The sequence below is a fragment of the Salmo salar genome, chromosome ssa14 (assembly GCF_905237065.1).
Source record: "Salmo salar chromosome ssa14, Ssal_v3.1, whole genome shotgun sequence".
NCBI lineage: Eukaryota > Metazoa > Chordata > Actinopteri > Salmoniformes > Salmonidae > Salmo > Salmo salar.
The window spans coordinates 48166407-48182956 of record NC_059455.1 but is presented as its reverse complement, the minus strand read 5'-3'; the positions used below and the strand labels follow the sequence as shown (position 1 = coordinate 48182956).

General features: G+C 44.6%; 1 protein-coding gene across 4 annotated transcripts in view; it reads left to right on the top strand.

Annotated features, from left to right (window-relative positions):
• Positions 1-1413: 1413 nt before the first annotated feature.
• The window catches only part of LOC106569760 (rho GTPase-activating protein 29), a 73179-nt gene continuing 58042 nt past the window's right edge, over positions 1414-16550 (top strand). Inside the window, exons 1-2 of one of the 4 annotated variants that reach the window (XM_045694488.1) lie at positions 1416-1596; positions 2155-2526. In XM_045694488.1, the coding sequence (XP_045550444.1) occupies positions 2214-2526 (313 nt within the window). In that variant the 5' untranslated portion in view covers positions 1416-1596; positions 2155-2213. Of the gene's footprint in view, positions 2527-16550 lie in introns of all 4 variants that reach the window. The other 3 variants (XM_045694489.1, XM_045694490.1, XM_045694493.1) reach the window with 3 other exon arrangements.

Genomic DNA, 16550 nt, shown 5'->3' with positions numbered 1-16550 from the left:
CCCCAGGTCGTTGCTGTAAATGAGAATGTGTTCTCAGTCAACTTACCTGGTAAAATAACAGAAAAATAAAATAAAACATGCCACCCATTGAGCATGTTTGGGATGCTCTGGAATGACATGTATGACAGCGTGTTCCAGTTCCCGCCAATATCCAGAAACTTCACACAGCCATTGAAGAGGAGTGGGACAACATTCCACAGGCCACAATCAACAGCCTGATCAACTCTTTGTGAAGGAGATGTGTCGTGCTGCATGGGGCAAATGTTAGTCACACGAGATACTGACTGGTTTTCTGATCCACGCTCCTACCTATTTTTTTTTTTAAGGTGTCTGTGACCAACAGATGCATATCTGTATTCCCAGTCATGTGAAATCCATAGATTAAGGCCTAATGCATTTATTTAAATTGACTGATTTCCTTATATGAACTGTAACTCAGAACAATCTTTGAAATTGTTGCATGTTGTGTTTATTTTAGTTCAGTCTAAATGCGTTATTACAGTGTTACTTCATCTATAAGTCTTTGCTAGGTAAAGCCCTGCATTATCTCAGCTGACTGGTGACCATAGCAACACCCACCCATAGCACGCGCTCCAGCAGGTACATTGCACTGGTCATCCCCAAAGCAAACACCTCATTTGGCCGCCTTTCCTTCCAGTTCTCTGCTGCCAATGACTGGAACGAATTGCAAAAATCTCTGAAGCTGGAGTCTTATATCTCCCTCTAACTTTAAGCACCAGCTGTCAGAGCAGCTTACTGATCACTGTACCTGTACACAGCCAATCTGTAAATAGCCCACCCAACTACCTCATCCCCATATTATTACTTACCCTCTTGCTCTTTTGCACCCCAGTATCTCTACTGTCACATCATCATCTGCACATCTATCACTCCAGTGTTAATGCTAAATTGTAATTATTTTCACCTCTATGGCCTATTTAATGTCTACCTCCCTACTCTTCTACATTTGCACACTGTACATAGATTTTTCTATTTTTCTTTTCTATTGTGTTATTGACTGGACATTTGTTTATGTGTAACTCTGTGTTGTTGTTTTTGTCGCACTGCTTTGCTTTATCTTGGCCAGGTCGCAGTTGTAAATGAGAACTTGTTCTCAACTAGCCTACCTGGTTATTAAATAAAATAAAAGTATATATATAAAAATAAAATAAACACACTAATGTTAAAATGTACTAAACCATCATCAGGCAACATTACTACACTCTACATCAAACTTTATTTACAGTGCATTTATCACAACACGTGAATTAGTCGTGATTCACGGACGCGGTGTAAAATATGGCAATTTACAAGACGACAGTAGAAGCAACGAGTGTAGATGAAATATTGTAGGAAGTGTGATGAAGCCAGGAACAAGGAGGCTCCAGCATCACGTGACTGGAGGCAGGAACAGTAAACGGAGATTAAAAGTTGTGAACGCTAAGTGTTGCTAAGTGACTCAAACTAGACACGAAGGAGCTATTCTCCTTCTGAAAGATGTGATTTTATTATTTTTTTCATTTCTTTTTCGGATTGTATAAATAACTTTTAATTTTTATTTATTTATTGAGAATGCCACTGAAGTACACAAGTCAGGTGAGTTTGTTATGTTTCTGATAGCAAGAATACATGCTAGTGGCTAGCGCTCGACTCAAGCTAACGTTAGTTGGGATGCCAGCACGGCAGTGTACAGACAAGACTCCCTGCTTTATCCATTAGTGGTAGCTAGGCGGCTATTATTTCGGGTGTAACGTCAGAGCTAGAAATAGAGGGTTCCCGGTTGATTGTACAGTAGGTGAGGTGGCCTAACATCAATAACAGCACATTTACATTTGTAGCTAACGTTAAAAGTTGTAAAAACATTGTAACAAATGTTTATCAACTCTACACTGTAACTTAACAAGCTAGTAGCTAAGTTAGATATTTAACTCTATGTTACTAATACTTGATAAATTCTTTTCAATATCTCTTAATTTATTTACACACATAACAAACATGAGATATGACAGAAATAAGTTAAATAACATTGCCAGAAAAGTAGCTAGTCAAACAAACAAACGACACAACATCTAGTGTTTTATAGAGCCAACCTGGGACTTAGGGATCGGTCAGGACCACCCACATGGGGGCTAACACCATCCTAGTGGCCTGTAGCATACTCTAGGTAGAGTGTCACCGGTGACAACGGACAGACAGGCACCAGAACCTCTGGGATGATACGGAAGAGCTGCAGTGGTACTGGAGGAGGTGGAGGAGGAGAAGGGAATAATACAAAACACCAACAGAACAAACAGCATCGCTCCAGCTTCACCACCCAGGGCCCGTCTCGCCTCTCCAACATGGGCCGGAGCTCCAGGACCACCAACCCTCTGGGGAGTATAGGGCTTGGCTCCAACAGTTTGGATCTGGGGTCCACCGTGGTAGGAGCGCCTGGGGTAGATCCGGACTATGTGATGCAGTTGGTGAATGACGTACGGAGGTTTTCCGATACGCTGCTCAGCCTTAAAGAAGCCTTCCATTCTGAAGGTGAGTCTGGGTTCACATCCCGAATTGCACCCTATTCAGTGCACTATCTTTGAGTAGAGGTCATGGGGTGATACCAGGAAGGCCTAGTGGTTACTGTACTTGGTGTGTGGCAGGGTGGGTGGTTGGTTGGTTGTGAATTCTTTTTTAGGGTAGATACAATAGGCTACATTATGCTAAGGTTTCTTAGAAGTAACGTGTGTGTGTGTGTGTCTGTATCTGTGTGTGTGTGTGTGTGTGTGTGTGTGTGTGTGTGTGTGTGTGTGTGTGTGTGTGTGTGTGTGTGTGTGTGTGTGTGTGTACACTGTCCTGTTAAAGCAATATAACCAAGGCGAGTGTTAGTCAGATCCAGCCATGTAAAGTGTCAGCTCCAGGAGAGGGCTGACAACGTTGGTGCTGACACAGCCTTAATTTAGTGCTCCCCTCAGTGACTCCACAGCCTTAATTTATCTCTCCCCTCTGTGACTCCACAGCTACACAGGCTTAATTTAGCTTTCCCCTCTGTGACTCCACAGCTACACAGCCTTAATTTAGCTTTCCCCTCTGCTCTCCCTGTCCGGTCCACTAGGTCAGTGACTCCACATTTCCAGGTCTGGATTACTGTTATGCCCATTCAGGATTGTGTTCAGTAGGTACTAAACAGGAGAAAACATTTCACATTTTGAAGCTAAAGAGGGAGTACTCCAGAACCCCCCCAAAAAGTGTTGTGTTTTCCTCCAGACTGAACATGACCCAGGTATGTAGAGGACTAGGTTGTTGCCATGTCGGTTCAGGGGTCATGTTCAATTCAAATCAAATGTTATTTGTCAAATACACCGAATACAACAGGTGTAGACCTTACAGTGAAATGCTTACTTACAGGTCCTTAACCAACAATGCTTTAAGAAGTTTTAAGAAAAATAAAAAAGTGTTAAGTAAAAAATAGAAAATAAAGTATCTAATGATTGCTGCAGTAAAATAACAGGCGAGGCTATATACAGGGGTACTGGTACAGAGTCAATGTGGAGGTTATATACAGGGGGTACTGGTACAGAGTCAATGTGGAGGCTATATACAGGGGGTACTGGTACAGAGTCAATGTGGAGGTTATATACAGGGTGTTACGGTACAGAGTCAATGTGGAGGCTATATACAGGGGGTACCGGTACAGAGTCAATGTGGAGGCTATATACAGGGGGTACTGGTACAGAGTCAATGTGGAGGCTATATACAGGGGGTACCGGTACAGAGTCAATGTGGAGGCTATATACAGGTGGTACTGGTACAGAGTCAATGTGGAGGCTATATACAGGGGGTACCGGTACAGAGTCAATGTGGAGGCTATATACAGGGGGTACCAGTACAGAGTCAATGTGGAGGTTATATACAGGAGGGTACCAGTACAGAGTCAATGTGTGGGGGCTATATACAGGGGGTACTGGTACAGAGTCAATGTGTGGGGGCACAGGTTAGTCAAGGTAATTGAGGTAATATGTACATGTAGGTAGAGTTAAAGTGACTATGCATAGATAATAAACAGAGAGTAGCAGCAGCGTAAAAGAGGTGTCTGCGTAGCCCTTTGATTAGCTGTTCAGGAGTCTTATGGCTTCGGGGTAGAAGCTGTTAAGAAGCCTTTTGGACCTAGACTTGGCGCTCCGATACCGCTTGCCGTACGATAGCAGAGAGAACAGTCTATGACTTGGGTGACTGGAATCTTTAACGATTTTTTGGGCCTTCCTCTGACACCGCCTGGTATATAGGATCCTGTATGACAGGAAGCTTGGTCCCAGTGATGTACTGGGCCGTACGCACTACCCTGTAGGATAAACACCCATATCTACTGGATGAAATACCACAGTGTGACATCACAGCAGCAAGATATGTGACCTGTTGCCACAAGAAAAGGCCAACCAGTGGACAAACACCATTGTAAATACAACCCATATTTATTATGATTTATTTTCCCTTTTGTACTTTCATTATTTGCACATCATTACAACACTGTATGTAGACATAATATGACATTTGAAATCCTTTGGAACTTTTATGAGTGTTATCTTTACTATTTGTTCACTTTTTATTGTTTATTTCACTTTAGTTTTTTTAATCTACTTCACTTGCTTTGGCAATGTTAAGGTATGTTTCCCATGCCAATAAAGCTCTTTGAATTGAAAGAGAGATTAAGAGAGGCACATGCTGACTCTTGTGTTATTCTGTTCATACTGTGACATGTCACTGGAGTATGGTGTGAAACCTGCAGAAAGCTCTCTCTATAAGACAGGCTTTAACAGGCTCGTGTCAGTCTTTAAAAAAAACAAAAAAAAAACATTTTTGTTGGATAGAGAGGTTAAAGTTTGAGAAGAAAATACTGAAAGAGCAGTGGGCCGGGATTCATGTTGGCCCATTCTGGCAACAGTACAGAGTAGAGTTCGACACATGAGTTAAAATTAATTCCTGTTCTTTCCTCTCAAATTCTTACCCAGTTTTATCATCCGGCAACTTTCTTTTCCTGTCCTGATAAAAATCACTCCGGTCCTGTCCCGTATTCATTTTAACAAGTATAAATCAGAATCCAGAGCCCACTTTAGTCTTTTGGGGGCCCTAAGCGAGATTTGGTCAGGGGCCCTCTATCTGCCAGGGGCCCTAAGCGACTGCTTATGTCCTTTTGGGTTCCTGAGTGGTGCAGTGGTCTAAGGCACTGCATCTCAGTGTAAGAGGCAGTCCCTGGTTTGAATCCAGGCTGTATCACATCCGGCCGTGATTGGGAGTCTACAGTACCTGCCCAGCTGTTAGCTGTTAGCTAGCTACAGTACTTTTCATTGCCTGCCCAGCTGTTAGCTGTTAGCTAGCTACAGTACTTTTCATTGCCTGCCCAGCTGTTAGCTGTTAGCTAGCTACAGTACTTTTCGTTGCCTGCCCAGCTGTTAGCTTTTAGCTAGCTACAGTACTTTTCATTTCCTACCCAGCTGTTAGCTAGCTACAGTACTTTTCATTGCCTGCCCAGCTGTTAGCTGTTAGCTAGCTACAGTACTTTTCATTTCCTGCCCAGCTGTTAGCTGTTAGCTAGCTACAGTACTTTTCATTTCCTGCCCAGCTGATAGCTGTTAGCTAGCTACAGTACTTTTCATTGCCTGCCCAGCTGATAGCTGTTAGCTAGCTACAGTACTTTTCATTTCCTGCCCAGCTCATAGCTGTTAGCTAACTACAGTACTTTTCATTGCCTGCCCAACTGATAGCTGTTAGCTAGCTACAGTACTTTTCATTGCCTCCCCAGCTGTTAGCTAGCTACAGTACTTTTCATTGCCTGCCCAGCTGTTAGCTAGCTACAGTACTTTTCATTTCCTGCCCAGCTGATAGCTGTTAGCTAGCTACAGTACTTTTCATTGCCTGCCCAGCTGTTAGCTAGCTACAGTACTTTTCATTGCCTGCCCAGCTGTTAGTTAGCTACAGTACTTTTCATTGCCGGCCCAGCTGTTAGTTAGCTACAGTACTTTTCATTGCCTGCCCAGCTGTTAGCTAGCTATATTACTTTTCATTGCCTGCCCAGCTGATAAAGGCCTATTATAATCATTTTAATAGTGATTGAAGACAGAATAACGCGTGTTACTGTTGGGAGAAGGCGGGGTGAACATGAAAACATAAAAAAACAATATGTCCATCTAAATCTGCTTATTTACACAAGAAGAAAAGAAAAATAACAAATTCCTGTACTGCCAGTTCCTGTGGACTGTTGATCCTGTCCCTTCCTGTCCTGAACCTCACTCCCGTTCCTGTAGGAATCCTGTTCCTTTGTGACAGCCTCTAGTACAGAGTGCATATGCTCCAGAGGCAGCGGCTTAGACCCCTAGAACCACCCCAGGCCAGGCCACAGGGATCCCCTCACAGTCTTAGCCCAGCTCTTGGACATATCCTACATATTTTGTGATGCATTGCATACAGTGGTTTTCTATTTGAACTATTAGAAAACCACACTTCACAACAGGGTCAGAAGTATGGTTGGGTGGTGTCCAGATTGTCATACCGTCATATAATACCATTCCCGGGGTATACGGTATTACCAGAAGTGCACACAAGGGACGCTATTTTTGACGCACAAAATAATTTAGGCAACAGGGATCTTGATCCAGGAAGGGGGTTGAATATCTCTGCTGTAACCAAGAAGCTTGATCTTGACATCTAGCCACTTAGCTAGCAAGTTAGCAAACCAAATGCAAAGCTGGACCCCTGAGCTGGATATCATTTATTTGGCGCATCTTAGATTTCTTATAGTTATACTTCCCACGGGGGACCAGTACGGGAAAAAAAATGTATGAAATGTATGCATTCACTACTGTAAGTCGCTCTGGATAAGAGCGTCTGCTAAATGACTAAAATGTAAACATTTTTAAATGTACTTAACTTATAGCACGGCCCAAAAAATTATTATAACGTATTTAAAACATTTTTTTCACAGTTTTGAAAATCATACCGTCTGTATTTTTGAAATACCTCGGTATATGGTATAAAGAGGACATCGCCCAAGCCTAGTCAGAAGCCACAGACAATATCCCTCTGTCAATTACAAAACCACACTTTAGTTTATTTGCACAAATTGATAGACAGTTTGTAACAGTACAACAAATAGAAAGACAGTTTGTAACGGTACAACAAATAGAAAGACAGTTTGTAACGGTACAACAAATAGAAAGACAGTTTGTACACAGTCAAATAAAACATCAACAGTATGTACGGGAGGGGAAAAAAGCCTAAAATTGCTTGTCGAGTAACACCCCCCCCATTGGTCATTAATCACACAGATTCAGCAGTGTGGACAAACAAACAATAACATAAAAAGTAGACGCTAAAGAGATAAATTAATAGAACATCTAAACAGGAAGTCAAGCTACTGGGGGTGCAGACCTGCGATGGACAGTAGGTGCCTCTTAGATTCTTTTTTTTTTTACACCGAAGGGGATAGTGGTCATGCCTGCATCTGCTCCCCCTCCCTGGCGCTTGAGGGCGCCAAGCTGCCCATCATTATGCACACCTGTCACCATCGTTATGCGCACCAGTGTGTCTTTGGGCTCACCTGGACTCCATTACTTTGTTGATTGCCCCTCCGATATCTGTCTGTTCCTCGGTTTGATCCCCGTGTCAGCACTATTGTCGTTATGTTTCCCCTGTCCAGATGCTGTCCTTGTTTGTTTCATGTCGGTTATTTATTAAATGTTCACTCCCTGTACTTGCTTCTCGTCTCCCAGTGTCTGTCCTTACAGATAGCTTGGCAAAATCAGGTGGGAGAGAGTTCCTGATCATAGGGCCTCTATAGATCATTCAGAATTGAGAATTGGTTTGTTCTTGAATATGGGTGACGTAGCTGTTGTCTGTTTCTTGTTTAGTAGTTATGGAATTCATTTGTGACTGTAAAATAGTTTTTACAACAGGGTCAGAAGCCACAGCCTTTAACATCTGCCCCCAGTGTAGGGGCGTGAGGGAGAAGTAGGGGCGTGAGGGAGAAGTAGGGGCGTGAGGGAGAAGTAGGGGCCTGAGGGAGAAGTAGGTTCTCAATCCATGTCATTGTTTTATTTTTTTTTAAAGTTACTAATTTAGATGTTCTTTTGTGTGTAATTGCACTTTAATTGTGCATCTAGCAAGAAAGGAATGTGTCGGTCTAGCAATGTTTCTGCTGTTAGGCCTGCTACTGTAGAACCTGTCATGACAGAGTTTTCAAAGCAATTGGCACCCAATCGATACAAATATTCATGATATAGCCTACTGTAGTTCTGTCAGGCAAACCTAATTTGCAATTTACATTTATTTGAGAAGGTTATGGGGAAAGTCTTTCTGTCTACCCACAAGATGCCGGTTAACATTAACATCGCTACCTGGCTACGTACGGTAGACAAACGCGCTAACCAAACAGACAGACGGGAAATATTGCTGGAAGTTCATTGGAAGATATTGTGTTGCGTTTTACTTTTTAAGACAATAGTGGCCAACCAGGGATGGGATAATGTCTATTTGGCTTTGATTGGATAGTAGCCGGGAGACACCACACATTCTAGACACCACACGGTCCAGACTCCAGACACCACACAGTCCAGACTCCACACACTCTAGACACCATACGGTCCAGACTCCAGACACCACACGGTCCAGACTCCAGACACCACACGGTCCTGACACCACACGGTCCAGACTCCAGACACCACACGGTCCAGACTCCAGACACCACACGGTCCAGACACCACACACTCTAGACACCAGACACCACACGGTCCAGACTCCAGACACCACACGGTGCAGACTACAGACACCACACGGTCCAGACACCACACACTCTAGACACCAGACACCACACGGTCCAGACTCCAGACACCACACAGTCCAGACACCACACACTCTAGACACCACACGGTCCAGACTCCAGACACCACACAGTCCAGACACCACACACTCTAGACACCAGACACCACACGGTCCAGACTCCAGACACCACACGGTCCAGACTCCAGACACCACACAGTCCAGACACCACACGGTCCAGACTCCAGACACCACACGGTCCAGACACCACACGGTCCAGACTCCAGACACCACACGGTCCAGACTCCAGACACCACACGGTCCAGACACCACACGGTCCAGACTCCAGGCACCACACGGTCCAGACACCACACGGTCCAGACACCACACGGTCCAGACACCAGACACCACACGGTCCAGACTCCAGACACCACACGGTCCAGACTCCAGACACCACACGGTCCAGACACCACACGGTCCAGACTCCAGGCACCACACGGTCCAGACACCACACGGTCCAGACTCCAGGCACCACACAGTCCAGACACCACACGGTCCAAACTATTATGTAAAGAAAGACCCTAACACAGACGGCAAACATTACAGACAGTAAACAGGCAGTCTGTAACACAGATGCAGGCCCAGTGAACCATGATGAGGTAGCAGGCCCAGTAAACCATGATGAGGTAGCAGGCCCAGTAAACCATGATGAGGCAGCAGGCCCAGTAAACCATAGGCAGGAGGTCAGAGACCTGACCGTGTGGTGCCAGGACAACAACCTCTCCCTCAACGTGATCAAGACAAAGGAGATGATTGTGGACTACAGGGAAAGGGGGACCAGGCACGGCCCCATTCTCATCGATGGGGCTGTAGTGGAGCAGGTTGAGAGCTTCAAATTCCTTGGTGTCCACATCAACAACAAACTAGAATGGTCCAAGCACACCAAGACAGTCGTGAAGAGGGCACGACAAAACCTATTCCCCCTCAGGAGACTGAAGATATTTGGCATGGGTCCTCAAATCCTCAAAAGGTTTTACAGCTGCACCATTGAGAGCATCCTAACGGGTTGCATCACTGCCTAGTATGGCAACTGCTCGGCCTCCGACCGCAAGGCACTACAGAGGATAGTGCATACGGCCCAGTACATCACTGGGGCCGAGCTCCCTGCAACACCCAGCATCTCTATACCAGGCGGTGTCAGAGGAAGGCCCTAAAAATTGTCAAAGACTCCAGCCACCCTAGTCATAGACTGTTCTCTTTGCTACCGCACGGCAACCGGTACCGGAGAGCAAAGTATAGGTCCAAGAGGCTTCTAAACATCTTCTACCCCCAAGCCATAAGACTCCTGAACATCCAATCAAATGGCTACCCAGACTATTTGCATTGCCCCCCCCCCCTTCTACATTGCTGTTACTCTCTGTTTATTATCTATGCATAGTCACTTTAATAACTCTACCTACTTGTACATATTACCTTGACTAACTGGTGCCCCTGCACATTGACTCTGTACCGGTACCCCCTGTGTATAGCCTCCACATTGACTCTGTACCGGTACCCCCTGTGTATAGCCTCCACATTGACTCTGTACCGGTACCCCCTGTATATCCTCCACATTGACTCTGTACCGGTACCCCCTGTGTATAGCCTCCACATTGACTCTGTACCGGTACCCCCTGTGTATAGCCTCCACATTGACTCTGTACCGGTACCCCCTGTGTATAGCCTCCACATTGACTCTGTACCGGTACCCCCTGTATATAGCCTCGCTATTGTTATATTACTGCTGTTCTTTAATTATTTGTTATTTTTAATCTCTTACTTTTTTGTGTATTTTCTTAGAACTGCATTGTTGGTTAAGGGCCTGTAAGTAAGCATTTCACTGTATTCGGTGGCATTGTGACAAATAAAATGTAATTTTAGATGTGATTTAGGCCCAGTAAGCATCTTCTCTCTGGGTAGTAGTCTAGACTGTAAACCACCAGCAGCAGCCTTGTTAGGCTGCATGTTGCTAAGTTGTCACTACTACAGATTTGCAATACATTTTCTATTTCTAGGATTGACACTGCTGGCGCATGCATAGTCGCACACACACGCGCAGACACACACACACACCCAGACACTGACCCGCAGGAGCGTTGTGCAAAGTAAAACTCATTCTCTCATAGTGGAACAGAAGTCCAACGGCCAGACAGACACTGACCTCTGACCTGAACGCTGAAAGATGGTATTTTTTTGTTCCCCTTCAACAGCACACTCTCCCTGTTAGGCTAAAGGCTCACAAAGGACTAGAGAGCAAATATGCTCCAGACGTTGGAATTGTTTCACCATCGGCTGATACAGTATGTTTGGAGCGAACGGGCTTCAGACCACAAACACCACGATGTTTGCCTTAGCCTTAGACTAAGCCCTGAAGTGCAACTGTAAAAAGAATTGGTGCGAGAAACACACACACACACACACACACACACACACACACACACACACACACACACACACACACACTCTCTCTTTTGCTCTCCTTTTCTACCTGAAATTAAGAAGCAGATAAAGGCAACATAGCATAAGAATCCCTGAAGGAACTAGGTGTCCCAAATAACCCCCCTATTCCCTTTTACAGTACACTACTTTGGACCAGGGTCCATGGGGCTCTGGAAGTATGGAAGGGAATAGGGTTCCATTTGGGACACAAGCCTTTAGAATTCGATTGGAGAAATGCCTTTTCTGCAACTCAATGACTCACTGAGCTAAACTATTATCGTGTGTGTGTGTGTGTGTGTGTGTGTCACCACTCAGCACGCTTGACTGTGCGTGGAGATGGACTAGTGTAGAGAGAATAGGCAGGTCAAGACAGGCCAGTTGATTGTATGTTGTTGTAAGCCGGGGGGGGGGGAGAGCCTGAGGCTTCTTCTACTCAACAGCCCTGGCCTGCCCTGGCCTGCCGCAGTATCACTGGCTTCAGATTGGCACAGGCTTTATCACACACACAAAGGGCTCAACAAGACCACAGGCATATGGAAGAAGATTTAGACTACACTATGGGTTTGTCTAATGCTGGATCTGAGATGTGAAATTCCATGGTAATTAGGGCCCTATAAAAATCTGTTAAATTTTTTTCTTAAAATTCCAGTTTCTCTGTTTTGTTTTTCCAGGTTTCTGTTTTTCCCTGTTTTTTTTTTTCTTCAGGTTTTCAAGATCACACTTTTTTAATAGAAAAACAACAAAATTGAGGGAGAGATGGAGCGTGAGAGACAGACAGGCCGATAGGGAGAGGAAGAGACAGGGAGAAACGGAGAGAGAGACAGGGAGGGGGAGAGAGGGAGAGACCGAGGGAGAGAGGAAGAGATGTGAAAGAGAGGGAGAGACAGGGAGAGAGAGACAGGCAGCAGACAGGGAGAGTTGGAGAGAGAGAGAGGAAGAGACTCAGAGAGAGAGGTCATGATCAGGTGAGCTTCTGCATTTTTCAGTATGTTCTTAAAAAAATATAGATTAAGACTTAAATAAACTTGGATTTTTTTGTCAGGGACATATACAGAACACTACCCTCTACAACATAACCTTCACTATGTCACCAGGACATATACAGGATACTACCCTCCACAACATAACCTTCACTATGTCACCAGGACATATACAGGATACTACCCTCTGCAACATAACCTTCACTATGTCACCAGGACATATACAGGATACTACCCTCCACAACACTATGTCACCAGGACATATACAGGATACTACCCTCTACAACATAACCTTCACTATGTCACCAGGACATATACAGGATACTACCCTCCACAACATAACCTTCACTATGTCACCAGGACATATACAGGATACTACCCTCTACAACGTAACCTTCACTATGTCACCAGGACATATACAGGATACTACCCTCTACAACATAACCTTCACTATGTCACCAGGACATATACAGGATACTACCCTCTACAACGTAACCTTCACTATGTCACCAGGACATATACAGGATACTACCCTCTACAACATAACCTTCACTCCAAATCAAAACTCAAAACCTACAACCTGATTTTGGACGGAATTATGAAATCACCTGATGCCGCTGTTCAGAGGTAATTAAATACAGAACCCTATGTATGTAAAGAATGATAAGACAAGAAAAGATCACAAAATGAACCTCCTTATTTAAAACCATGAGACACTTTTTTCTGACTATTATAAAAATGGGAACATCAGCAACCTCATCTTCCACACAAACCATCCCCTGGCACAGTGCTATATTAACCAGACCATCCCCTGGCACAGTGCTATATTAACCAGACCATCCCCTGGTACAGTGCTATATTAACCAGACCATCCCCTGGCACAGTGCTATATTAACCAGACCATCCCCTGGCACAGTGCTATATTAACCAGACCATCCCCTGGCACAGTGCTATATTAACCAGACCATCCCCTGGCACAGTGCTATATTAACCAGACCATCCCCTGGCACAGTGCTATATTAACCAGACCATCCCCTGGTACAGTGCTATATTAACCAGACCATCCCCTGGCACAGTGCTATATTAACCAGACCATCCCCTGGTACAGTGCTATATTAACCAGACCATCCCCTGGCACAGTGCTATATTAACCAGACCAACCCCTGGTACAGTGCTATATTAACCAGACCACCCCCTGGTACAGTGCTATATTAACCAGACCATCCCCTGGCACAGTGCTATATTAACCAGACCATCCCCTGGCACAGTGCTATATTAACCAGACCATCCCCTGGTACAGTGCTATATTAACCAGACCATCCCCTGGCACAGTGTTATATTAACCAGACCATCCCCTGGCACAGTGCTATATTAACCAGACCATCCCCTGGTACAGTGCTATATTAACCAGACCATCCCCTGGTACAGTGCTATATTAACCAGACCATCCCCTGGCACAGTGCTATATTAACCAGACCATCCCCTGGCACAGTGCTATATTAACCAGACCATCCCCTGGTACAGTGCTATATTAACCAGACCATCCCCTGGTACAGTGCTATATTAACCAGACCATCCCCTGGTACAGTGCTATATTAACCAGACCATCCCCTGGTACAGTGCTATATTAACCAGACCATCCCCTGGCACAGTGCTATATTAACCAGACCATCCCCTGGCACAGTGCTATATTAACCAGACCATCCCCTGGCATGGCACAGTGCTATATTAACCAGACCATCCCCTGGCATGGCACAGTGCTATATTAATCAGACCATCCCCTGGCATGGCACAGTGCTATATTAACCAAACCATCCCCTGGCATGGCACAGTGCTATATTAGCCAAACCATCCCCTGGCATGACACAGTGCTATATTAACCAGACCATCCCCTGGCACAGTGCTATATTAACCAAACCATCCCCTGGCATGGCACAGTGCTATATTAGCCAAACCATCCCCTGGCACAGTGGTATATTAACCAGACCATCCCCTGGCATGACACAGTGCTATATTAGCACACTACCCCTCTGTTAACCTCTCTGGGGTATGTGGGACGTCCCACCTGCGGGACACACTCGCCAACAGCCAGTGAAATAGCAGGGCGCCAAATTCAAAACAACAAAAATCTCATAATTCAAATTTCCCAAACATATAACTATTATATCCCATTTTAAAGATACACTTCTCGTTAACCCAACCACAGTGTCCGATTTCAAAAAGGCTTTACGGCGAAAGCATAAAATTTGATTATTTTACATTTACATCATTTAGCAGACGCTCTTATCCAGAGCGACTTACAAATTATGTTAGGACAGCGCCTAGACAAGAAAAACCACACAGACATTTTCCAAGCAAGGAGAGGCGTCACAAAAACCAGAAATACAGCTAAAATGAATCACTAACCTTTGATGATCCTCATCAGATGGCACTCATAGGACTTCATGTTACACAATACATGTATGTTTTGCTCAATAAAGTTCACATTTATATCCAAAAACCCGATTTTACATTTGCGTGTAATGTTCAGAAATGTTTTGACTCCCAAAACTTCAGGTGAATGAGCACATCAATTTACAGAAATACTCAGCATAAATGTTGATAAAATATACAACTGTTATTCAAAGAATTATAGATTCACTTCTCCTTAATGCAACCGCTGTGTCAGATTTCAAAAAAGCTTTACGGCGAAAGCAAACTTTGCAATAATCTGAGTACAGCGCTCAGACATCAAAACAAGCATTACAGATACCCGCCATTTTGGAGTCAACAGAAGTCACAAATAACATTATAAATATTCACTTACCTTTGATGATGTTCATCGGAATGCACTCCCAGGAATCCCAGTTCCACAATAAATGTTTGTTTTGTTCGATAAAGTTCATCTTTATGTCCAAATACCTCCATTTTGTTCGCGCGTTCAGTCGAGTAATCCAAATGCACTGTGCTCGCGCAGTAAGTTCAGACGAAAAGTCAAAAAAGTTATATTACAGTTCGTAGAAACATGTCAAACGATGTATAGAATCAATCTTTAGGATGTTTTTATCATAAAACTTCCGTAATATTCCAACCGGACAATTCCTTTGTCTTCAGAAATGAAAAGGAACACACCTAACTCTCACGGGAGTGCGTGCAATTGAGCTCATGTCATTCTCTCAGTCATCTGATTCCAAGCGCTCTTATTCTCTCCCCATTCACAGTAGAAGCATGAAACAACGTTTTAAAGACTGATGACATCTAGTGGAAGCCTTAGGAAGTGCAAAATGACCACACAGACACTGTATATTAGATAGGCAATCACTTGAAAAACTACAAACCTCAGATTTCCACACTTCCTGGTTGGATTTTTTTCTCAGGTTTTTGCCTGCCATATGAGTTCTGTTATACTCACAGACATCATTCAAACAGTTTTAGAAACGTCAGAGTGTTTTCTATCCAAATCTACTAATAATATGCATATCCTACCTTCTGGGCCTGAGTAGCAGGCAGTTTACTACAGGCACGCTTTACATCCGGACGTCAAAATACTGCACCCTACCCAAGAGAGTTAAGAGAGGGAGGTGTTAACGAGGGGTGGAAACTCAGGATACTAGACAACAAGGACGCTCAGCTAATATAAATCTCTATAAGTCTAGACAGTAATGGTACAGGGCAACCCCAAACAGTTTCAGCTGGACTTCCACCTAATCAAAGAATTAGCTCAGCAGGAGAAGCTTTCCCTTGAGAAAGATACCCCCACCCCGAGCGGGTCAGACCAGACCTCTTCATTATATAACCCCACAGACCAGCAACCCCAAGACCTCTTCATTATATAACCCCACAGACGAGCCACCCCAAGACCTCTTCATTATATAACCCCACAGACGAGCAACCCCAAGACCTCTTCATTATATAACCCCACAGACAAGCAACCCCAAGCGGAAAGCCAACCTCCCAGCACAGAGTACTACCCCCTCATTGAAATGAAGGATACATTTACCCAGCTGGAGGTAAGGCAGGTGGAGCTGGAACAGCAGGTGATTACACTCCAGTCAGCACAGATCCAGACAACAGTCCAGCACAACAACACCCCCTTAACCAGACCCGGAGAGCTGGAGGTGGAGAGAGACATATCTGCACTCTGGACTGTGGTGAGACAACTTCAACAATATAAAAAGTAAGAGAAGAACAGAACACTAGAGGAGAGGATCAGACTGCTGGAGGAGAGGGTGAGGGGGATGGAGGAGAGGATCAGACTGCTGGAGGAGAGGGTGAGGGGGATGGAGGAGAGGATCAGACTGCTGGAGGAGAGGGTGAGGGGGATGG